The sequence below is a fragment of the Calonectris borealis genome, chromosome 28, assembly GCF_964195595.1.
Source record: "Calonectris borealis chromosome 28, bCalBor7.hap1.2, whole genome shotgun sequence".
Classification (NCBI taxonomy): Eukaryota; Metazoa; Chordata; class Aves; order Procellariiformes; family Procellariidae; genus Calonectris; species Calonectris borealis.
In genome coordinates this window covers 6,696,584-6,719,557 of record NC_134339.1, presented here as the reverse complement: position 1 = coordinate 6,719,557, position 22,974 = coordinate 6,696,584, and the positions used below count along the sequence as shown (strand labels likewise).

The window sequence follows — 22,974 nt, the reverse complement described above, 5'->3', positions numbered from 1 at the left end:
CTTCCACGTCCTCCACGTCCTCCCCTAACATTTTCTCAACCTTCCTTCTCCTTCTGTATTCAGCATTTTCACACAATAGACCATGAACCGTCTGTTTTCTATGCTGACTGCCGTTTTCTTAGCTATCTATTTCTCACCCAGCGTCCAGCCACGGACCAAAAGCCCATCTTTTAACCCTTCCGTATACATGTGTATCTCCCGTCAGCTGCGGACAGACTAAAACAGAACAGACCTCATCGATACCCAAATCCAACTGCAAAACCCACCTCAGTAAGGCTCGTGAACACACCTCCCTTTCCCAACCAAAAGGTCCCCTGGTCCCAAAAGTTTAGAAACCCCTTCTCTTCTCCTCAACCGTCAGGGAAGGAACCCCGCTCCTTCCTGACAGCTCCTGCCCTGGATTTGCACCCCTGAACCCCCTGTGTCGCCCGCTCCCCGGGAGCTGCTCTTCCCAGCTATGCCCAGGCTTCTGCGAGCACCTCCTATCTTCCACCTTCCCACACACTCTCACCTCTGCTACAGCCCCACGAAATAAGCAAAGTCCTGACGCTTATCATCTACGAGGGGCTGGCCGCAAGCTGCATCCGTTCTAGGGACAACATGATACTCTGTGGGTGAACGGGAAAGGCCATGAGCCGTTCCATACGCTGAAAGGTACTAGGCCTTATATGTCCCTGCTACTTTCTTGAACAATGCTAGAACTCCGTCTACAGATGCATACAAGATGCTCACCTCAACCCCTGCTAAATACTCTCACCATTGCTCCCATCCAGAGACGATGTCAACAGCTTCTGCAATATACAGCAAGTCTGGTGGAAAAAAAAAAACCAACAAGGTTCCATCTTCAATAAAGTCAGGAATTCCAAAACAATACAATGCACCTGGAATAAAATAAAAACCAAAACCATATTATTAACCAAAACCATATTATTAACCAAAACCATACATCTTGCCACCTCTGAACACCCAATACAAATTCACTGACCTTGGGGGGAAAAAAAAAAAAGCTGCATACAAGTGTGCTTTCTTCTACACATGCAGCTGAACCTTGACTGGTCCTGAAGCCCTTACCTTAACCAGACCCCGCTGCTTCTCTAAATATCAAAACAAGACTACCCAAAGAGCTTAGGCAGCTCAAAAGCTGCAGTCAGCTGCAGGAACAGCAGACCACCACCTCCAGAGAAGCCCAGCAGCAGAACGAGCTGCCTGAGGAGAGGTTGTAGCTCATATACCCCGGGCCCCGCCCACCACCCTTCCCACAACCCCCTGGCAAAGGGGAGGAGCGAACCACCAGAAGCCCGGGGAACAAAACCAGAGCCCCGGGAACAAAACCAGAGCCCGTGAGAGAAAACAAAGGACCATGGGAACAAAACCAGGACCCGGGGAACAAAACCAGGACCCGGGGAACAAAACCAGCGCCCCGGGGAGAAAACCAGAGCCCCGGGGAACAAAACCAGAGCCCCGGGGAACAAAACCCGAGCCCCGGGGAACAAAACCCGAGCCCCGGGAACAAAACCGAGGCCCACGGGAGAAAACCAGCGCCCCGGGAACAAAACCAGCGCCCCGGGAACAAAACCAGAGCAAGCGGGAGAAAACCAGAGCCCGGGGAACAAAACCAGAGCCCCGGGAACAAAATCAGAACCCCGGGAACAAATCCAGAGCCGCGGGAATAAAACCAGAGCACCGGGAACAGAACCGCGGCCCGCGGGAGAAAACCAGTGCCCGCGGAACAAAACCAGTGCCCGCGGAACAAAACCAGTGCCCGGGGAACAAAACCAGAGCTCCGGGGAACAAAACCAGGGCCCAGGGAACAAAACCAGGGCCCCGGGAACAAAACCAGGGCCCGTGGGAGAAAACCAGGGCCCCGGGAACAAAACCAGCGCCCCGGGAACAAAACCAGGGCTCCTGGAACAAAACCAGCGCCTCGGGAACAAAACCGCGGCCCGCGGGAGAAAACCAGAGCCCAGGGAACAAAACCAGAGCCCGGGGAACAAAACCAGGGGCCGGGGAACAAAACCAGCGCCCCGGGGAACAAAACCAGCGCCCCGGGGAACAAAACCCGAGCCCAGGGAACAAAACCCGAGCCCCGGGAACAAAACCGAGGCCCGCAGGAGAAAACCAGCGACCCGGGAACAAAACCAGCGCCCCGGGAACAAAACCAGCGCCCCGGGAACAAAACCAGAGCAAGCGGGATAAAACCAGAGCCCGGGGAACAAAACCAGAGCCCCGGGAACAAAATCAGGACCCCGGGAACAAATCCAGAGCCGCGGAAATAAAACCAGAGCACCGGGAACAGAACCGCGGCCCGCGGGAGAAAACCAGAGCCCAGGGAACAAAACCAGTGCCCGCGGAACAAAACCAGTGCCCGCGGAACAAAACCAGAGCTCCGGGGAACAATACCAGGGCCCCGGGAACAAAACCAGGGCCCCGGGAACAAAACCAGGGCCCCGGGAACAAAACCTGGGCCCCGGGAACAAAACCTGGGCCCGTGGGAGAAAACCAGCGCCCCGGGAACAAAACCAGCGCCCCGGGGAACAAAACCAGGGCTCCTGGAACAAAACCAGGGCTCCTGGAACAAAACCAGCGCCTCGGGAACAAAACCGCGGCCCGCGGGAGAAAACCAGAGCCATGGGGAACAAAACCAGAGCCATGGGGAACAAAACCAGAGCCCCGGGGAACAAAACCAGCGCCCCGGGGCACAAAACCAGCGCCCCGGGGAACAAAACCAGCGCCCCGGGGAACAAAACCAGCGCCCCGGGGAACAAAACCAGAGCCCGGGGAACAAAACCAGGGCCCGGGGAACAAAACCAGCGCCCCGGGGAACAAAACCAAGGCCCCGGGGAACAAAACCAGGGCCCCGGGGAACAAAACCAGGGCCCCGGGAAAAAAACCAGGGCCCTGGGAAAAAAACCAGGGCCCCAGGAAAAAAACCGCGGCCCGCGGGACAAAACCAGAGCCCTGGGGGACAAAACCAGGGCCCCGGGAACAAAACCAGCGCCCCGGGAACAAAACCAGCGCCCCGGGGACCAAAACCAGCGCCCCGGGGACCAAAACCAGCGCCCCGGGGACCAAAACCAGCGCCCCGGGGAGAAAACCAGAGCCCCGGGGAGAAAACCAGAGCCCCGAGAACAAAACCAGAGCCCCCGGGAACAAAACCAGAGCCCCCGGGAACAAAACCAGAGCCCCGGGAACAAAACCAGAGCCCGTAGGAGAAAACCAGCGCCCCGGGAACAAAACCAGAGCCCCGGGCAGAAAAACAGAGCAAGCGGGACAAAACCAGAGCCCGGGGAACAAAACCACAGCCCCGGGAACAAAATCAGAACCCCGGGAACAAATCCAGAGCCGCTGGAACAAAACCAGAGCCCCGGGAACAAAACCGCGGCCTGCAGGAGAAAACCAGAGCCCGGGGAACAAAACCAGGGCCCCGGGGAACAAAACCAGCACCCCGGGGAACAAAACCAGCGCCCCGGGAACAAAACCTCGGCCCGCGGGAGAAAATCAGAGCCCAGGGAACAAAACCAGAGCCACGGGGAAAAAAACCAGAGCCCGGGGAACAAAACCAGAGCCCCAGGAACAAAACCAGAGCCCCGGGAACAAAACTGAGGCCCGCGGGAGAAAACCAGCGCCCCGGGAACAAAACCAGCGCCCCGGGAACAAAACCAGCGCCCCGGGAACAAAACAAGGGGCCGGGGAACAAAACCAGGGGCCGGGGAACAAAACCAGGGGCCGGGGAACAAAACCAGCGCCCGTGGGAGAAAACCAGCGCCCCGGGAACGAAACCAGCGCCCCGGCAACAAAACCACGGCCCGCGGGAGAAAATCAGAGCTCAGGGAACAAAACCACAGCCACGGGGAAAAAAACCAGAGCCCGGGGAACAAAACCAGAGCCCCGGGAACAAAACCAGAGCCCCGGGAACAAACCTGAGTCCCGCGGGAGAAAACCAGCACCCTGGGAACAAAACCAGCGCCCCGGGAACAAAACCAGCGCCCCGGGAACAAAACCAGCGCCCGTGGGAGAAAACCAGCGCCCCGGGAACAAAACCAGCGCCCCGGGAACAAAACCAGGGCTCCTGGAACAAAACCAGCGCCTCGGGAACAAAACCGCGGCCCGCGGGAGAAAACCAGAGCCCAGGGAACAAAACCAGAGCCCGGGGAACAAAACCAGGGGCCGGGGAACAAAACCAGCGCCCCGGGGAACAAAACCAGCGCCCCGGGGAACAAAACCCGAGCCCAGGGAACAAAACCCGAGCCCCGGGAACAAAACCGAGGCCCGCAGGAGAAAACCAGCGACCCGGGAACAAAACCAGCGCCCCGGGAACAAAACCAGCGCCCCGGGAACAAAACCAGGGCCCCGGGAACAAAACCTGGGCCCCGGGAACAAAACCTGGGCCCGTGGGAGAAAACCAGCGCCCCGGGAACAAAACCAGCGCCCCGGGGAACAAAACCAGGGCTCCTGGAACAAAACCAGGGCTCCTGGAACAAAACCAGCGCCTCGGGAACAAAACCGCGGCCCGCGGGAGAAAACCAGAGCCATGGGGAACAAAACCAGAGCCATGGGGAACAAAACCAGAGCCCCGGGGAACAAAACCAGCGCCCCGGGGCACAAAACCAGCGCCCCGGGGAACAAAACCAGCGCCCCGGGGAACAAAACCAGCGCCCCGGGGAACAAAACCAGAGCCCGGGGAACAAAACCAGGGCCCGGGGAACAAAACCAGCGCCCCGGGGAACAAAACCAAGGCCCCGGGGAACAAAACCAGGGCCCCGGGGAACAAAACCAGGGCCCCGGGAAAAAAACCAGGGCCCCGGGAAAAAAACCAGGGCCCCAGGAAAAAAACCGCGGCCCGCGGGACAAAACCAGAGCCCTGGGGGACAAAACCAGGGCCCCGGGAACAAAACCAGGGCCCCGGGAACAAAACCAGCGCCCCGGGAACAAAACCAGCGCCCCGGGGACCAAAACCAGCGCCCCGGGGACCAAAACCAGCGCCCCGGGGACCAAAACCAGCGCCCCGGGGACCAAAACCAGCGCCCCGGGGAGAAAACCAGAGCCCCGGGGAGAAAACCAGAGCCCCGAGAACAAAACCAGAGCCCCCGGGAACAAAACCAGAGCCCCCGGGAACAAAACCAGAGCCCCGGGAACAAAACCAGAGCCCGTAGGAGAAAACCAGCGCCCCGGGAACAAAACCAGAGCCCCGGGCAGAAAAACAGAGCAAGCGGGACAAAACCAGAGCCCGGGGAACAAAACCACAGCCCCGGGAACAAAATCAGAACCCCGGGAACAAATCCAGAGCCGCTGGAACAAAACCAGAGCCCCGGGAACAAAACCGCGGCCTGCAGGAGAAAACCAGAGCCCGGGGAACAAAACCAGGGCCCCGGGGAACAAAACCAGCACCCCGGGGAACAAAACCAGCGCCCCGGGAACAAAACCTCGGCCCGCGGGAGAAAATCAGAGCCCAGGGAACAAAACCAGAGCCACGGGGAAAAAAACCAGAGCCCGGGGAACAAAACCAGAGCCCCAGGAACAAAACCAGAGCCCCGGGAACAAAACTGAGGCCCGCGGGAGAAAACCAGCGCCCCGGGAACAAAACCAGCGCCCCGGGAACAAAACCAGCGCCCCGGGAACAAAACAAGGGGCCGGGGAACAAAACCAGGGGCCGGGGAACAAAACCAGGGGCCGGGGAACAAAACCAGCGCCCGTGGGAGAAAACCAGCGCCCCGGGAACGAAACCAGCGCCCCGGGAACAAAACCACGGCCCGCGGGAGAAAATCAGAGCCCAGGGAACAAAACCACAGCCACGGGGAAAAAAACCAGAGCCCGGGGAACAAAACCAGAGCCCCGGGAACAAAACCAGAGCCCCGGGAACAAACCTGAGGCCCGCGGGAGAAAACCAGCACCCTGGGAACAAAACCAGCGCCCCGGGAACAAAACCAGCGCCCGTGGGAGAAAACCAGCGCCCCGGGAACAAAACCCGCGCCCCGGGATCAAAACCAGCGCCCCGGGAACAAAACCAGCGCCCCGGGGAACAAAACCAGCGCCCCGGGGAACAAAACCAGCACCCCGGGGAACAAAACCGAGGCCCGCGGGAGAAAACGAGCGCCCCGGGAACAAAACGAGCGCCCCGGGAACAAAACGAGCGCCCCGGGAACAAAACCAGAGCCCCGGGAACAAAACCAGGGCCCCGGGAACAAAACCAGGGCCCGGGGAACAAAACCAGGGCCCGCAGGGGAAAACCAGGGCCCGCGGGAGAAAACCAGGGCCCGCGGGCGAAAACCAGGGCCCGCGGGCGAAAACCAGAGCCCAGGGAACAAAACCAAAGCCCCAGGAAAAAAAACAGAGCCCGGGGAACAAAACCAGAGTCCCGGGAACAAAACCAGAGCCCGGGGAACAAAACCAGAGCCCCGGGAATAAAAGCAGAGCCCCGGTAACAAAACCAGAGCCCAGGGAACAAACGACAGCCTGCAGGAGAAAACCAGAGCCTGCGGGAGAAAACCAGAGCCCCGGGAACAAAACCAGAGCCCGCAGGAGAAAACCAGAGCTCGAGGGAGAAATCCAGAGCCCGCGGGAGAAAACCAGAGCCCAGGGAAAAAAATCAGAGCCCGCGGGACAAAACAGAGCCCCGGGGAAATAAACAGCGCCCGCGGGAGAAAACCAGAGCCCGTGGGAGAAAACCAGAGCCCGCGGGAGAAAACCAGAGCTCCGGGAAAAAAACCAGAGCCCGCTCAAGAAAACCAGAGCCCGCGGGAGAAAACCAGAGCCCCGGGAACAAAACCAGCGCCTGGGGAACAAAACCAGGCACGCGGGAACAAAACCAGGGCCCGTGGGAACAAAACGAGAGCCCGCAGGAGAAAACCAGGGCCCACAGCAGAAAACCAGAGCCCGAAGGAGTTCACCAGAGCCCACGGGAGAGAACCAGAGCCCACGGAGGAAAACCAGAGCCCAGGGAACAAAACCAGAGCCCGCAGGATAAAACCAGAGCCCGGGGAACAAAACCAGAGCCCTGGGAACAAAACCAGAGCCCGCAGGAGAAAACCAGAGCCCGGGGAACAAAACCAGAGCCCTGGGAACAAAGCCAGAGCCCGGGGAACAAAACCACAGCCCGGGGAAAAAAACCAGAGCCCGGGAAAGAAAACCAGAGTCCGGGGAACAAAACGGGAGCCCGCAGGACAAAACCAGAGCCCACAGGAGAAAACCAGAGCCCACGGGAAAAAACCAGAGCCCACGGGAGAAAACCAGAGCCCCGGGAACAAAACCAGGGCCCGCAGGAGAAATCCAGAGCCTACAGGAGAAAACCAGAGCACTCAGGAGAAAACCAGAGCCCCGGGAACAAAACCAAAGCCCCGGGAACATATCCAGAGCCCAGGGAACAAAACCAGAGCCCACAGGAGAAAACCAGAGCTCGCGGGAGAAAACCAGAGCCAGCGGCAGAAAACCACACCCCGAAGGAGAAAACCAGAGCCCCGGGAACAAAACCAGAGCCCCGGGAACAAAACCAGAGCCCGGGGAATAAAACTAGATCTCCGGGAACAAAACCAGGGCCCGCGGGGAGAAAAACAGGGCCCCGGGAACAAAACCAGGGCCCGCAGGAGAAAACCAGAGCCCGCGGGAGAAAACCAGAGCCCACAGAGGAAAACCAGAGCCCAGGGAACAAAACCAGACCCCGGGGAACAAAACCAGAGCCTGGGGAACAAAACCAGAGCCCAGGAAACAAAACCAGGGCCCCGGGAACAAAACCAAAGCCTGCAGGAGAAAACCAGAGTCCGCGGGAGAAAACCAGAGCCCACAGGAGAAAACCAGAGCCGGGGAAAATAAACAGAGCCCGCAGGAGAAAACCAGAGCCCACGGGAGAAATCCAGAGCCCGCAGGAGAAAACCAGAGCCCGGGGAAAAAAAACAGAGCCCGGGGGACAAAACCAGAGCCCGCGGGACAAAACCTGAGCCCCGGGAAAAAAAACAGAGGCCACGGGAGAAAACCAGAGCCCGTGGGACAAAACCAGAGCCCCAGGAACAAAACCTGAGCCCCGGGAAAAAAAACAGAGGCCGCGGGAGAAAACCAGAGCCCGTGGGACAAAACCAGAGCCCCAGGAACAAAACCAGAGACCGGGGAACAAAACCAGAGCCCGGGGAACTAAACCAGAGCCCGGGAAAGAAAACCAGAGCCCAGGAAACAAAACCAGACCCCGGGGAACAAAACCAGAGCCCAGGGTACAAAACCACAGCCTGCAGGAGAAAACCAGAGCCCGCGGGAGAAAACCAGAGCCCACAGGAGAAAACCAGAGCCGGGGAAAAAAAACAGAGCCCGCAGGAGAAAACCAGAGCCCGCGGGAGAAATCCAGAGCCCGCAGGAGAAAACCAGAGCCCGGGGAACAAAACCAGGGCCCTTGGGAACAAAACCAGAGCCCGCGGGACAAAACCTGAGCCCCGGGAAAAAAAACAGAGCCCGCGGGACAAAACCAGAGCCCCAGGAACAAAACCAGAGACCGGGGAACAAAACCAGAGCCCGGGGAACTAAACCAGAGCCCGGGAAAGAAAACCGGAGCCCGGGGAACAAAACCAGAGACCGCGGGAGAAAACCAGAGCCCGGGGAATAAAACCAGAGCCCAAGGAACAAAACCAGAGCCCGCGGGAGAAAACCTGCGGGCTCTGGTTTTTGTCCTGCGGGCTCTGGTTTTCTTCTGCGGGCTCTGGTTTTGCTCCTGGGGCTCTGGATTTGTTCCTGGGGCTCTGGCTTTGTCCCTAACCCTAACCCTCACCCTAACACTCACGGTCACCATAACCCCTAACCCTAACCCTAACTCTAACCCTAACCCTCACCCTAACCCCTAACCCTAAGCCTAATCCTCACCCTAACTCTAATCCTAACCCCTAACCCTAGCCCTAGCCCTCATCCTCACCTTCACCCTTGCCCTCACTCTAATGGCCCTAACTCTCACCCTAACCCTAACTCCTAACCCTAGTCCTCACTCTCACCTTCACCCTCACCCTCACCTTAATAGCCCTAACCCTCACTCCTAGCTACAATCATAACCACAACCACATCCCCTAACTACTACCCCAGTCATAACTGCAACCCTCTTAACTCCTAACTCCTGCCCTTAACCACAACGCTACTATAAACATAGTCTGTAACTTCTTACCCTAATCCCTAACCTTACCCTCACCCCTAACTATAACCTTAACTGTTTAACGCTATCCCTGTAATCTGATGTCTGAGTCCTACTTTGTAATCTTAAGACTGTAATTTGTAACTCTATGTGTGAACTCTAGGGTTCTAATCCTTGGACCCCGAAATGTGCCTGTTTGTTTTCCTGTTTGTTGCCTCCAGTCATGTGTAGGCTACTTCCGGTGGTTTTTAGAGTGTTTCCGATTTTTATCTGTGACTTCGGGGTATTTAGTAGTCACTTCTCATGCAACAAGTAAGACTTCCGGTCTCAAGTTGTGCGCGTCTGTTTTATTTAGATCGTTCCGGATTGTTTTCAGGTCATAATAGTGCATTTCCGGTGGATTTACTGTGACTTCCGGTATTCTTGGAGGACTTCCGGCGTGGTTGGAGGATTCTGGACTACAGAGACTAACTTCCGGTGTGATACTCTATGGTCCGGATCTCCATCTCTGTGGTCCGGAAGTCTTCCCTCTGTACTCTATGGTCTGGGAGTCCTCCCGCTGTACTCTATGGTCCGGAAGTCTGTCTCTATGGTACGGAAGACCTTCAAGTGTACTCTCTAGGCTGGTGTTTGCTCTCTATGGTCCGGAAGTCCTCCAGGTGTACTCTATGGTCCCAAACTTCGTCTCTATCGTCCGGAAGTCCTCCAGGTTTACTATATGGTCCCGAGGTTCCTCTCTATGGTCCGGAAGTCGTCTATCTGTAGGCATAGGTTTTTTTTTTAAATGTGCATTTAATTTGTACCTCTTTGTGTGCAGTAGGGAAAAAAAAAATCCATCTAATTTGCATAATTTCTTAGTTATTTTCAATAGTGTCTAGTTAATTAGTATTCTAAGTGGAGTAATGAATGGTTATAATAATCTTTTGTTTTGATTATTCTAATCAGAGATTACTCCCACTTGAAATACTAATAATTACTATGTATATGGTATAAGAAAAAATTAAAAATAATAAATCTGGTGCAGCAGTAGAAAATGGCACACTCCCTGGGAGTAATTTTTAAAAAATACTATATTTTTAAATCTCTTTGCATTAGTTACTCCCAGGGAGTATGCCATTTTCAACTGCTGCTATTTACATTTTAAATAGCAAACACACACACAAAAAACCCCACAAGCCCAAAGACTGAGACTGCTGTGCCCAAAAAATCCCACAACCCCCAAAGACCAAACCAAAACCAATGCATGCAAAAAAACCCACAACCCCCAAAGACAGGAAACTCCCTCCTGTAACCAACACAGGAAACTCAAAAAAAAAAAAAAAACAAAGACAAAACCAGAGAGAGACAACAAAACCAAAGACAAAAAACAGAGAGAGACACAAAAAAATAAAGACATAAGACAGACACAAAAAAAACCCCACAGGCGGAGGAAAAAAACCCAAAGACAAACGCAGACAAAAAAAGACACAGGAGACACAAAACAGATCAAACAAAACTTTATTAAAACTTTATTGCAATGATTTTCTTTTAATATACCTTGGAACCCTAATAAGGAGTGGTTTAACTACCATAATTAGCTCTTGCTGCAGTTAAGGTCATTAAACACATCCATATTAGCATTCCATCTTTACTGCCTAGTTTGATGTTTTTCTTATACTACTACTAAGACACAATTCATGCCTGCTAGTGTCTTATTAACATCAGTGTTTTGACTGGACATCATTTATGCCCAAGTAGTACTCTACATTTCTTTAAAACTAATCAAAGTCATTAAAAAAATAAAAGCTTTACACAACAACAAATACTTTAAATATACTTAGGAGCCAGTAATACACATGCTTTCTTTTAACATGTCAATAGCTACATTTATCTATAGGTATTGACAGCTCTCCCTCTGATGACTAATACTCATTTGAATTATCACATACAAAAGTTATTGCCGCAATAGTCCCTGAGGGAGAGCTGTCAATGCCTGTAACAATTCCTCACCACCACCACCCCCCGATCGGCAATCTTTAACCATAGGCATTAACAACACCCACTTAGCTTTGTATTTTCATTTCTTATTTCAGTTATTACTGTGATCCCAATAGGGATACATTACTGCCTGTAATTTTTTAAAAATAATTTTTGTGTTTAAATAGACCCATTGCTGACTCCAAAAAGTTTTCCAATATCATTTTTTACATTTCAATTCTGTTCCATTTTCTACACCCCAGCCAGCCACCAATACAATGTGATTCACCGCAGGTGAGGGGTTGTACTCTGTATAAAGTCCTCCAGTGTAAGCATCCAACTTTTCAGTAGACATTATGCCACAGCTAATTGGTCCATTAGTATAGATTTCTGCCATCATTTATTCTCTTCCACTGACAGACCCATTTCAATTCTACAATGAACTTTTACTACAGAGAAAAAAATTACTCTCAAGTTCATCAAATCCTTGCTATGATTTGCTAACCCTAACCCTAACCCTAATCCTAACCCTAACCCCCAACCCTAACCCATAACCCTAACCCATAACCCTAACCCCATAGCGGTGCCAGCCTGCAACACCCCAGCAGCTCTGCTCCCCCCAATACCATCCTGCAGCACCCCAACGCTCATGCAACTCACCAGCAATCGCTCCAAGCACCCCAAAGACCCCCCCCCCAGATGCCCTCCACCACCCCAGCCACCCATAACTGCTCCCAAAACCGTCCTGCAAGACCCTCCCAGACCCCGTAACGCCCCCATAGCTCCCCGTGCCCACCCAGCATTGGGCTGTACTCCCGGTGCAGGGGCTGCAGGCTGCGCTTGCTGCTCTCCACGAAATACTGCATCACCTCGGGCAGCGAGGAGCAGCGATGCTGGGGGGGACGCGGTGTCACTTGGGGACCCCCACTGGTCCCCCCTATAGTCCCCCATTCCCTGCCCACAGCTCCTAGGCCTTGGGGAGGGTCCCAGCCCCTTGGGTCCCAGTCCTTTGGGATGTCCCAGTCCCTTAGGGGCCCCAGTCCTTTGTGTCCCAGCACTTTGGGGGTCCCTGTCCTTTTGGGGTCCCAGTGCCTTGGGTCCCACCCCCTTCGGTCCCACCCCCTTAGGGGTCCCAGCCTTGGGTGTCCCAGTTCCCAGGGATCCTAGCCTTGGCGGGTCCAGATACTTGGGTGTCCCAGCCCTTAGGGGTCCCAGCACTTTGGGGTCCCAGTCCCCCCAGGGTCCCAGTTCCTTGAGTCCCAGCTCTTTGGGGGTCCCAGCCCTTTGGGGTTCCCAGGGTTCCTTGCACTGGGGTGGGGGAGTCCTAGCTCCCTGGGGGGCCCAGGTCCTGGGATGCCCAGCCTTGGAGTTGTCAGACCCCATGGGTGCCAGTCCCTTGGGTGCCAGTCGTTGTGGGTCCCAGGCCCCAAGTGTCCTAACTGCTGGGGGTCTCAATCCCTTGAATCCCAGCCCTGGGGTCCCAGCCCTTGTAGGGCCCGTCCCAGGGGCTCAGGTGGGTGTCCTGTCACCAGGGCCAGCCTAGCTCTGTCCCACGTCACTCACTGGTGGGTCCACGTCGATGACGTAGCCCTGGTCCACGCGGTTCACCTTGTAGTGCTTCAGCAGCACCGTGCTGCCACGGCGGCTGTCAGCGGGGGCTGCCACCCCTTGCACGGGGACCCCCACCCTGGGGACACCTCTCACATGGGTACCCCCCCTTGCATGGGGACCCACAGCCTGGGGACATTCCTCACACAGGGACCCACATGCTGGGGACACCCCCCACAGGGGGACCTGTGCCCCAGGGCCAGCCCTTGCATGGGCACCCACACCCCATAGGGACCCTCGCCCTAGGGCCACCCCTTGCATGGGGATCCACAGCCTGGGGACACCCCCTCGCATGGGGACCTGCACCCTGGGGACACCCCTCACATGGGGACCTGTGCCCCAGGGCCACCCCTTGCCCCTTGCATGGGCACCCACACCCCACGGGGACCCTTGCCCTGGGGGGGGACACCCCTTGCACGGGGACCTGCGCATTGGGGCCACCCCTTGCACATGGACCCAGGTCCTGGGGACACCCTTCGCATGGGCACATGCACCCTAAAGCCGCCCCTTGCATGGGGATCCGCACCCTGATGGCACCCCTTGCATGGGGACCCATGCCCAGGGGGACACCCCTTACACGGGGACCCATGATGCCATCCATCCCTTGTCCCCCCACGGGTGCCACCCACTCACCCGTTCATCTCCTGGCGCGTGGTGACAGAGACGCCCCAGCCGTGCCCCCTGGGGCGCAGCACCACGTTCCCCCCACCCGTGCTCCGCTCCAGCAGCCGCTCGGTCTCCAGACGCGTTACCTCGAAGAAGCAGCTGGGCACCCTGGGGACAGCCCTGCCCTGTCACCCCCAGCCACGTCAGGCCACCCCCAGCCATGCCACCCAAGCCATGCTGGTCCCCAGTGAGGATGGAGACCCCTGCCCCCCCCAGGTCCCCGACCCACCCGACTCACAGGGGCAGGGGTCCCGCTCCTCGCGCAGGGCCTCCCAGAGCTGAAAGACGTGGCTGGGCAGCTGCGCCACGTTGGTGGACACCTTCATCTGCGGGGGGGTGGGCACAGGGCGATGGGCATGGTGGGGTCACTTCCACCAGGACCCTGGGTCACTGCCACTGGGACCCCCCCTGGGGGCCAGCACCTCGTGCCCACCTCTGCTATGGTCAGGATGAATCCCCGCCACATCTCCTGCGCCTCCCAGCTCTCTGCCTGCCAGGAATGGGAGGAAGGACATGAGGGTGGCCTGTCCCCTGCACCCTCTGTGACCCCATACCCTTGTCCCTTGTGCCCCCCCCAAGCCCCCTGTGCCCCCCAGTTCCATCGTGTCCCCCCAGTCCCCAAATCCTGACCCCTCTGCCTCCTGTACCCTGAAATCCTGCCCCCCAGTGCCCCCCCAGTCCCCAAATCCTGTCCCCTCTGCTCTCCGTGTCCCCCAGCCCTGGCTGTTGTGCCCCCCCCCCAATGCCCCTGTGTCCCTCTGAGCCCCCAAACCCTGTCCCCTCTGCCCTTCTGTACCTGTGTGTCCCCTTCTGTGTCCCCGACCTGTGCCTCCCCCCCCACATCCCCAGTTCTCTCTGTCCCCCAACACCCCACCAAGGACACTGGGTCCCCCTTTCTGCCCGGCCTGGTGCCCTCCACGCTGTGCCCCCAAGACCCCCTGGTGCCCCCAGCCCCCCCGGTGCCCCCCCATGGGGTGCCCCTCACCTTCAGTGTCACCTCCCATCCCCGCAGCCTGAGGATAAGGCCCCTGCCCTCGGCCTGCACGGCCACCACCTCGCCCAGGCCAAGCACCTCCAGGGGCTGGGGGCACCCAAGCATGTGCCGCCCTGCCACTGCGGACATGAGTGTGCCAGGCCTCAGTCCCATCCAGGCCACCCCCACCCCTCACCCTGCCCCAGGCTGGGCTCCCACCCTCACCTCCTAGTGTCACCCAAAGGTGCCAGCCCAGGGGGTCCCACCCTGGGAGTGCCCAAGCCCAGGGGGTCCCACCTCAGGGGTCCCAGCTGGGAGGGGCCACAGGGGTCCCATCCTGGGGGAGCCCGCCCTGAGGGGGTCCTGGCCCAGGGGTGTCTCAGAGGTCCCAGCCTGGTGGAGTCCCCAATCCCGGGGTCCCAGCCTGGGGGAACCCACCCAGTCCCACCCAAAGGTTCTTGTTCTGGGGGTTCCATCCTGGGGGAGCCCATCCTGAATGGGTCCTGACCCAGGGGTGTCTCTGGGGTCCCAGCCTAAAGGGGGATCCCAATCCCAGGGTCCCAGCCTGGAGGGGTCCCAGCCTGGAGGGGTCCCAGGGGTCCCACCCTGGGTGTCCCACCCTGGGGGGGTCCTGGGCCAGGAGTCCCACCCACAGGTCCCATCCCAGGGGTCCCACCTCGGGTGTCCCAGCCCTGGGACATCCAGTGGTACCAGGATGGAGGTGCCCACCCTGAGGGTTCCCAGACATGGGGGTCCCACCCGGGGGTGCCCACTCTGAAGGTGTCCCGGCCCGTGGGCATCTCAGTCTGGGGGAATCCCACGGGGGGGGTCACAGAACAGGAGTGTCTCAAGGGTCCTGGCCAGGGCAGCCCACCCGGGGGTCCTGGTCCAGGGGGTCCCACCCGGAGGCCCCCCCCATGCCTCGCAGTCCCGGGGCCCCCCCTTAAAGGCGAGCGTGAGCCCCCGCAGCCCGGCCCAGACCCTCCGGTAACCCTGCGGGGCGGGACGGGACTGAGCTCCGCCATCGGGCACCGGCACCGGCGTCTGCGGGGGGCACCGGCACCGGCGCACCGGGCTCCATGGGGGACGCACCGGCACGGCCCCGCGCGGCCGAGGGGACCGGGGGCGGCTCGGTCCAGGTGGGGGTCAGTGCCAGGGGGTGCCGGGGCTCGGTCCGGGGGTCCCAGGGGTCGGTGCGGGGGTGCCGGCAATCGGTTCCGGGGGCTCCCGAGGTGCCAGAGCAAGTTCCCGGGGGGTGCCGGGGCTCTGTCCCAGGGGGTGCCGGGGCTCGGTGCGGGGGTGCCCGGGGGTCGGTCCCCGTGGTGTGGAGGGTTGGTCTCGGGGTGCCAGGGCTCTGTCCCAGGGGTCCCGGGGATCGGTCCCGGGGATTGTCGGAGCTCGGTGGGGGGGGTACCGGGGGTCGGTCCCGGGAGGTGCCGGCCCACCTGGTCCCGCGTCCCCCGCTTCTCCACGAAGCCCTCGTAGCTGTGCCGGGGCCGGGGCCGGGGCCGGGGCCGGGGTCGGGGTCGGTCCACCCGGGGCGGCGGCACCGGCCGGGCCATCTTCGCCCGCCGCCGCCGCAGGCGCCGCAGGTGCCGCCGGGCCGGGCCGGCCCCTCCCGGGCTGCGGGCACCGGGCAGCCCCGCCCCGGGCCGGGGCGAAGGGCAGCGGGGGGTGTCGCTGTCCCCAGCTGGGGCGCGGACCCGGTGCGGCGGGGGGGGGGGGGTCCGGACCCCGGTGCGGGTCTGTGTCCCCGTGTCCCCCCGGTGCGGCAGGTGCAGGGCTGTGTCCCCTCCCGCCCGCGCAGCAGGTTCCCGCCCCCTCCGGTGCCGGTGCCCCCCCCCCCGCCGCCGCCGTTCCCCGGGCGGGGCGGGGCGCGCGGAGCCGCCCCATCACGTGGCGCCGCCGCTGCGCGCACCGGGGGACGCGGGAGCGGCGGGAGCGGCGGGAGCGGAGCATGGCAGGTACCGGCGGGCGCGCGCCCCTCGCACGCGCGCACCGGGCACGCACCGGGCACGCACGCACAGACACACGCACCGGCCGCCCGCACACGCACGCACCGGCCGGGAACACGCGCACACGCATCGTGCGCACACACACCCCCACCCCCCACGCACGGCGTGCACACACGCACACACTCGCGCGCACACGCACATGCACCTGCGTGCAGACCCCCCCGTGCACACACGGGTGTACCTGTGCATGCTCATGCACACGCAAGTGCGCGGACACGCGAGACACTCAGTGCACGCTTGCACACGGCCGGGCACCCCCGGGGACCCCCGGGACAGGGATAGTGACACCCCAGGACACCCGTGGGGCAGGGATGGGGGCACCCCGGGGCACCCGTGGGGCAGGACCAGAGCGGGGGTTGGGGGCTGTGCTCCCCCAAGGGCCCTGTCGTCCCCCCCCCGCACCCCTCTGGGTTCAGACCAGGCTCTGGGGACCTGCTGGGCCAGGAGAGCCTCGTCCCCATGTCCCCCACCCGTGTCACCATGGCCCTTTATGCCCCAGTCCCTGTGTCCCCCAGCCATGTCCCCATATCCCCTAGTCCTCTGTCATCATGGCTCTATATCCTCACACTCCCACATCTCCCCCTATCCCCCCATCAGTGTCCCCTATCCCCCTGTCCCTGTGTCCTCCTGTCCCTGTGTCCATCCCCCCATGTCCTTGTGTCCCCTCTTCCCGTGTCCCTGTGTGCTTGTGTCCCCATGTCCCCACGTCCGCGTCTTCCAGTCCCCGTGTCCCTGTGCATCCCTATTCCAGTGTCCCCATCCACAGGCAGACAGGAGGGGAGGGACCCAAGGGTGCTCTTGGGGGAACACCCATGGGTGCTGCCCTCAGAGAGGACCCCACGTGGTGTGTCCCATCCTGCAGCGCTGGTGGCCGCCTCCCCCGGTGGGGACGAGTGCCTGGAGGAGGACGAGGACGAGCTGGAGCCAGCGCTGGATGAGGCGGAGGCCGAGCCGGAGGCCGGGAGCGGGGCGAAGGCGGCAGGGGGCACCCGGGGGGCCGTGCTCACTCGCCGCGGCATCACCCTCCGCGTCCTGCTCCGCGACGGGCTCCTCGAACCGGCCCGTGGCGTCCTCTCCATCTACTACCTGGTGAGCCTGGCCGGCGTGGGGACACGACGGGGGAGAGGGATGGGGGACAGGGGACCGGCGGGTGCCTCCCCACTCACCCCATGCTCCCCAGGGCAAGAAGTTCGTGGGGGACCTAGGGACGGATGGGACCATCACCTGGCAGGAGACAGGGCAGGTCTTCAACTCACCCAGCGCCTGGGCCACCCACTGCAAGCGCCTGGTGAACCCCGCCAAGAAGTCGGGGTGCGGTTGGGCATCCGTCCGCTACAAGGGCCAGAAACTGGACCAGTACAAAGCCGCTTGGCTACGCAAGCACCAGCCCAACGCGCCGCCCGCCGAGGAGGTGGGTTGGGACCCCCCCGGGACTCTTGGGTGCCCCCCCAAGTGTCGGTGGTGGAGTGAGTTCCAGCCCTGTGCTGCCCGCAGAGCCTGGCCAGCGAGGGTGAGGAGGAGGAGATGCCAGAGGAGGAAGAAGAGGAGGCGATGAGGGAAGGTCGGGCGCCTGTGCCAGAGCCGGCAGCTACCAAAAAACCGGAGGAGAAGAGCAAGAAGCAGCAGTGCAAGAGCCTGGTGGAGCCGGCAGGGACGGGTAAGGTGGCACGGGGGTCCCAGGGGACCCTGGGCTGCCCGGCAGCGGTGACGGGGCATTGTACTTCGCAGACCATGGCCCCCCGGGGAAAAGGCTGGAGAGCAAACCCCGGGTGCCCGTCCGCTACTGCACCCTGGGCACCCGCGACTCGGCCAGGTAGGCTGCGATGGGGATGGGGACCTGAGCCCCATGGGTGCCACCCCATGGGTGCAGGAGGGGCCGGGAGCGGCTGTGGCAGCAGGGCTGCGGCTCTTCCAGGAACCCACAGACCCTGGTGGAGGTGACGTCCTTCGCCGCCATCAACAAGTTCCAGCCCTTCAACGTGGCCATTTCCAGCAACGTCCTCCTGCTCCTGGTGCGTCCCCTCCCCAGGAGGGACAGGTTGGGACATCTCTGATGGCACTGGGGACACTTGCGGGGGGGGGGGTGTCCCCGACATTGTTTTTGGGGCCAAACTGTTGATTTTAACCTTTTCCTTTAGGATTTCCACAGCCACTTGACGCAGAGCGAAGTAGTGGGCTACCTGGGTGGGCGGTGGGACACCAACACACAGCGTAGGTAGCGGGGTGGGGGAATGGCCCCCTCACCCCCCAGCGGAGCCACCCACCCCTGTGCTCCGCCCCCGCAGTGCTGACGGTGCTGCGAGCCTTCCCGTGTCGGACCCGCCTGGGCGATGCCGACGCCGCCGGTGCCGTGGAGGAGGAGGTAAGCCAGCCCCAGGGTTGGGGGGCTGACGGGGTCCTGGGGGTCCCAGCGGACCCAGACCCACGGCATCTGCCCGTCCCAGATCTGCCAGAGCCTGTTCCTGCGGGGGCTGTCGCTGGTGGGTTGGTACCACAGCCACCCCTTCGGCCCCGCGCTGCCCTCCCTGCATGACATCGATGCGCAGATGGATTATCAGCTCAAGCTGCAGGGTAGCGGCAACGGCTTCCAGCCCTGCCTGGCCCTCATCTGCGGTAAGTGCTCGCTCCTGGGGGGGTGCTGGGGCTGCCGTCACCCTCCCACGTCAGCCCCATCTCTCCCTCCCCTTCCCAGGACCCTACTATCATGGTAACCCCGGCATGGAGTCCAAAATCGCGCCCTTCTGGGTGATGCCACCGCCGGAGGTAAGTGGTCACTGGCCCTGAGGGGGGGTGGTATTTGGGATGGGGGTGACCGCCCCCACTCCCCCATCCTCCAGCAACGGCCCAATGACTACGGCATCCCCATGGACGTGGAGGTGGCCTACATCCAGGATGGCTTCCTCACCAATGATGTCCTGCAGGAGATGGTGAGCGTGGGGTGGGGGCCCTAAAAACCCCATCACCCCAGCAGGGACAACTCCCTGACCCCATCAGGGGCTGTCTGGGCCTCCACCACCCATCCCCATCCTGCTGTTAGCCCCGATGACGGTGACAACCTCTTTTCCATCCCCGCTGTGCTGCCGAGGTCTCGGTGCCGCAGGGGATGGGGGGCCATGTGCCCAACCCCGGGGCAGCCCCAGTGCCTGCAGCCCCTCTCTACCCCCACCCCAGACGCTGCTGGTGGAGTTTTACAAGGGAGCCCCTGACCTGGTGAAGTTCCAGGAGCTGTGGAGTCAGGATCAGACCTACCTGGACAAGCTGAAGGTGAGGAGGGGGCTTTAGCCGGAGCATCAGCTCCAGCCACCCCACTGTTTTAATTAACTGGGCTGCGTCCCCCTCTCAGGGCTCCCTGGCCTCCCGCACTCCCAAAGACCAGAGCTTCACCCACATCCTGGAGCAGATCTACAGCCTCCTCAAGCTCAGCAGCTGAGGGGCCGGGAGCCCCCGCTTCAACTCGGACCAGGTGTCTTCCCAGCAGCCAGGGCTCAGCTTGGCTCGGCTCGGCAGCCCTCCCCAAACCCAAGGGGCTCATCCAGACCCGGCGCGGGGCAGCGCTGCAGGGACACCGCATTGCCTGCTGCTCCAGGGAGCTCGCCCGAGGGGTCCCGGCACCCCGCCAGCTCCTGCCCTGCCCTGGAGTGGCTGCCTGGGTGTCCCGCAGCTGCGTGGAGGGGAGGGCGGTGGTGGGAGTCTCAGCTGTAAGATGTTTGTGGAAGTCGTAGTTGATTAAAGAGCAGTTCCTGAGAGGCAGCCAGTGTGTGGCTCCGCTGGCTTGGGGACATCCAGCTAGTGCTGTGGTGAGGGATGGTGCCAGTTCCCTCACGAACTGCAGACACCATCCAGCTGCCTGGTTTTGGGGTTCAGGGCTGCTCCTCCATCCTTCCATGGCCCCCCTGGAGCCCAGTCTCACACTCACAGAGAGGATGCAGCCGTTAGAAAGAAGAAAACATTTAATACTTTCATTTAGAGATACAAGTCGAGATTTGTGGGTCATCTTTTCTTTTTCCCCCTGAAAACCAGGAGAAACCATTACAAAAAAAAGGTCTAGCAAGTTGTCCCAGCTGACAAAATGCATTTCAATCCACCTGAGCAGGAGCCGGTGTTCCCAGGATGTGACCCCGGTCCCCACCGGGGAGGGGACAGAGGTGAGGGCCCCGAGGACACGGGTCCCTTGGGCTCCCTGCGCTGCTGGGAGCGAGGGGGAGCTGCCCCATGCCCCCCATGTCTGGGACCGGGGTCACCGGTCAGCCCACTCAGAGCACGGCACGGCAGGGGATCGGACATAATTCTACATGCATGGTTAAAATCATTAAAAAGGGGCTGTGTAACTAACAGGAGCTGGGAGCAGCAGGGACAGGGACGTGCTGCAGCACGGACCCAGTGCGGAGCTGGACAGTGCTAGCCGAGGAGGAGAGGTGCTGGAGCCCGGCCAAAGAAGGGGGGAAGAAACCACTTTTCTAGCAAGGAAAACCACAGAGTCAAGTGAGAGATGGGGCAAGTGCTGCTGCTGCCAGGCCCCATCCTGACCCTCATAATAAGGAGCACGCGGGGAGGCTCTGGGCGAAGGGGTGACAGGAGCGGCGCAGAGATGTACGATACCTTTTCCCACCAAACCCAGTGGCAGGGGTCGCTGGACCCGCAAGGAGGGTCACTGCAGGGCAGAGGTGGGGGGGGCGCAGGAAAGGCACGTGAAGATCAGCCGAGCTCCAGCCCTGCAGCCGCGAGCCCTGGTCCCGCAGCATGGGGTGCTGACAGCTCCCCAAAAGCCTTCAGGGGAGAGGAACCATGACCTGCTCTGCCCCACGGTGGACAGACCCCTGGCTGTGGCCCAATTCCCCCCACCCTTCAAATTATCCCCCAGCTCTGACGGACTCGGTAGAGTTTGTCATAGGAAAAGCCCAAGGTCTAGAAGCAACCTGGCTTAAAATACTTAAAATCAAGGGCAGATGGGAACACCCACCCACTTTGGAGTCAAGCTCTGGAGGGAGGGGGCAGAGGGCTAACAGCAGGCAGGGGACATCCCTGCTCTGTCCCTCCAGGTGGGGAGGGATGGCTCAGCACCTCAGGCAGAGCTCAGCACCCATGCCACGGGGCTGGCTTAGTGTTTGATGGGTGTGTAGTGTTGCTGTGCCACAGCATCCCTCCCCTGAGCCCCCGGGAGTGGGGAGAGCCAGGGTCCTGCATCGGTGTTGGGCTGTAGGGAGGCTGGGCATCCGCAGGGAGAGGGGTAGTGTTCAATGGGGTGGGGGGAGTCGAAGGTCTTGCCCCTCGGTGAGGCTGGGGGCTGCTTTGCCCCCTACCACTGGGCCGTGCGTCTCCCCACGCTGATGCTCAGTGTGAAGGATGCATCCCGGCTCTCCCACCTGGCTCATCCGGATGCTTGACCCAAAGGAAAGACAAAAACTGGACAGGGAGAGGCCAGCGACAATCGTACAGCTGGGGGGGACCGGGCAGGGCGCGCAAAGTACCGAAGTTCAAGCACCAGAAGGACAAAAAAAAAAAAGAAAATAACCAAATTCACAGGGGTGGGGGCTGTTCGACCCTCCTGGCTTGTTCCCTGGTGGCAATCTCGCCCCGAGGTGACACAGAGATAACATGGCCCTGCTGCCAGAGAGGGCCAGTGTCAGGATGGAAGTGGAATGGAGGCTCGGCCCTGCGCGAGCGGAGAGAGGACGGGAGCGATGCCGTTTCACTGAGGTAGCGGAACCAGCACTTCCACGTAGTTGAGGGGGAAGAAGCCCGACTGGCCGTTGATCATGCCCTCGTACCAGTTTTCGTCGATCTGGTTGGTCAGGGTGATGATGTCGCCTTCCTTGAAGCCCAGCTCGCCGTCATTTTCGGGTTCAAAGTCGTAGAGAGCCTTGCAGCAGGGCTGGTCCAGAGGGGCTGCGTGGAGAGGCAGAGGGGGGAGAGGTGAGCTGGACCCCCCACACACCCCCTTCCTCAAGCTCCCGGCTCTGCCGACGCCAGGGATTCCTGCCGCTCACACTGGCGGACACCAGATCCAGACACAGCATGGGATCATCGGCTCTGCCAGAGCCGGGGCTTGCACAACTGGTTTCACAACCTGGCTGCCCTGCCCAGGAGAAGCTGGCCCTTCACTTTGCCCCCAGAATGGTAAAGCATTAACTCAGTGGCTAGTGAGTTTAGCTCATTAGGTTCCTCTGCCATCTCGCTGTAACCACGTCCTACATGGGCTTCTCCTAAAGCAGACTTCCACCTCCAGCACTCCATGCTGCCTGTTCCTGCCCAGACTTCCCCTGCTCTAAGCTAAACTTCAACCTACATTAGATTAGAAAAGCCACATTATTCCTCCAGAGATGAGAGAAGCTGCCGTGCAGTTCATCAGTTAGTCAACAATGGGGTTAGACATCAGTACGTGGTGAAGGAGGACCTCGGGGGACCCTTTAGAGAGGTCACCCCGAGCCTGAGGGTGATGGGAGGGAGAGGACTGTGACTGCCTCTCTGGGCAGAGGGGTTCAAATCAATTAACAGCTTGGTGATGCCTGTGAGGCCCCCCCCCAAAATGGGGAGAAAACAAAAGTCTCTTTCCTGCATCTCAGCTCCGTGACTTCAGCATCAGATCTCTTGACTGCAAAGGGGATATTTTTATAGCAGGGAAAGCTGCTGCTTGCTCTGTCTATGCACTAACATTTTGG

General features: G+C 60.3%; 3 protein-coding genes across 11 annotated transcripts in view; 1 reads left to right on the top strand and 2 right to left on the bottom strand.

Moving 5' to 3' along the window:
- Positions 1-9,734: 9,734 nt before the first annotated feature.
- On the bottom strand, positions 9,735-15,862 carry LOC142093702 (signal-transducing adaptor protein 2-like). Its single transcript, XM_075175097.1, has 9 exons — positions 15,746-15,862; positions 15,222-15,293; positions 14,313-14,408; positions 13,761-13,817; positions 13,501-13,653; positions 13,295-13,452; positions 12,617-12,686; positions 11,850-11,946; positions 9,735-9,856 (listed from the first exon to the last, which is right to left on the bottom strand). The coding sequence occupies exons 1-9, from the start codon at positions 15,860-15,862 to the stop codon at positions 9,735-9,737; spliced, it is 942 nt and encodes a 313-aa protein (XP_075031198.1).
- A 347-nt stretch (positions 15,863-16,209) lies between these two features.
- MPND (MPN domain containing) lies at positions 16,210-21,823 on the top strand. 2 transcript variants are annotated; one of them, XR_012677551.1, is made up of 13 exons: positions 16,210-16,264; positions 17,178-17,404; positions 17,496-17,726; positions 17,810-17,972; positions 18,044-18,128; positions 18,231-18,327; positions 18,454-18,526; positions 18,601-18,677; positions 18,760-18,928; positions 19,008-19,078; positions 19,153-19,242; positions 19,401-19,579; positions 19,659-19,794. XR_012677551.1 is itself a non-coding variant. In XM_075175425.1 (13 exons), exons 1-13 carry the CDS (start codon positions 16,258-16,260, stop codon positions 19,743-19,745), a joined length of 1,470 nt encoding a protein of 489 aa, XP_075031526.1. In that variant the 5' UTR covers positions 16,210-16,257; the 3' UTR covers positions 19,746-21,823. The 2 variants fall into 2 exon arrangements, 1 of the variants encoding a protein (XP_075031526.1); XM_075175425.1 differs by having other exon boundaries at positions 19,487-19,579; positions 19,659-21,823.
- SH3GL1 (SH3 domain containing GRB2 like 1, endophilin A2) overlaps positions 20,248-22,974 on the bottom strand; it is a 29,683-nt gene continuing 26,956 nt past the window's right edge. For all 8 annotated transcript variants that reach the window (XM_075175430.1, XM_075175431.1, XM_075175428.1 and 5 more), the window contains one exon: positions 20,248-22,201. In XM_075175430.1, coding sequence (XP_075031531.1) covers positions 22,005-22,201 — 197 coding nt within the window. In that variant the 3' untranslated portion in view covers positions 20,248-22,004. The remainder of the gene's footprint in view (positions 22,202-22,974) is intronic.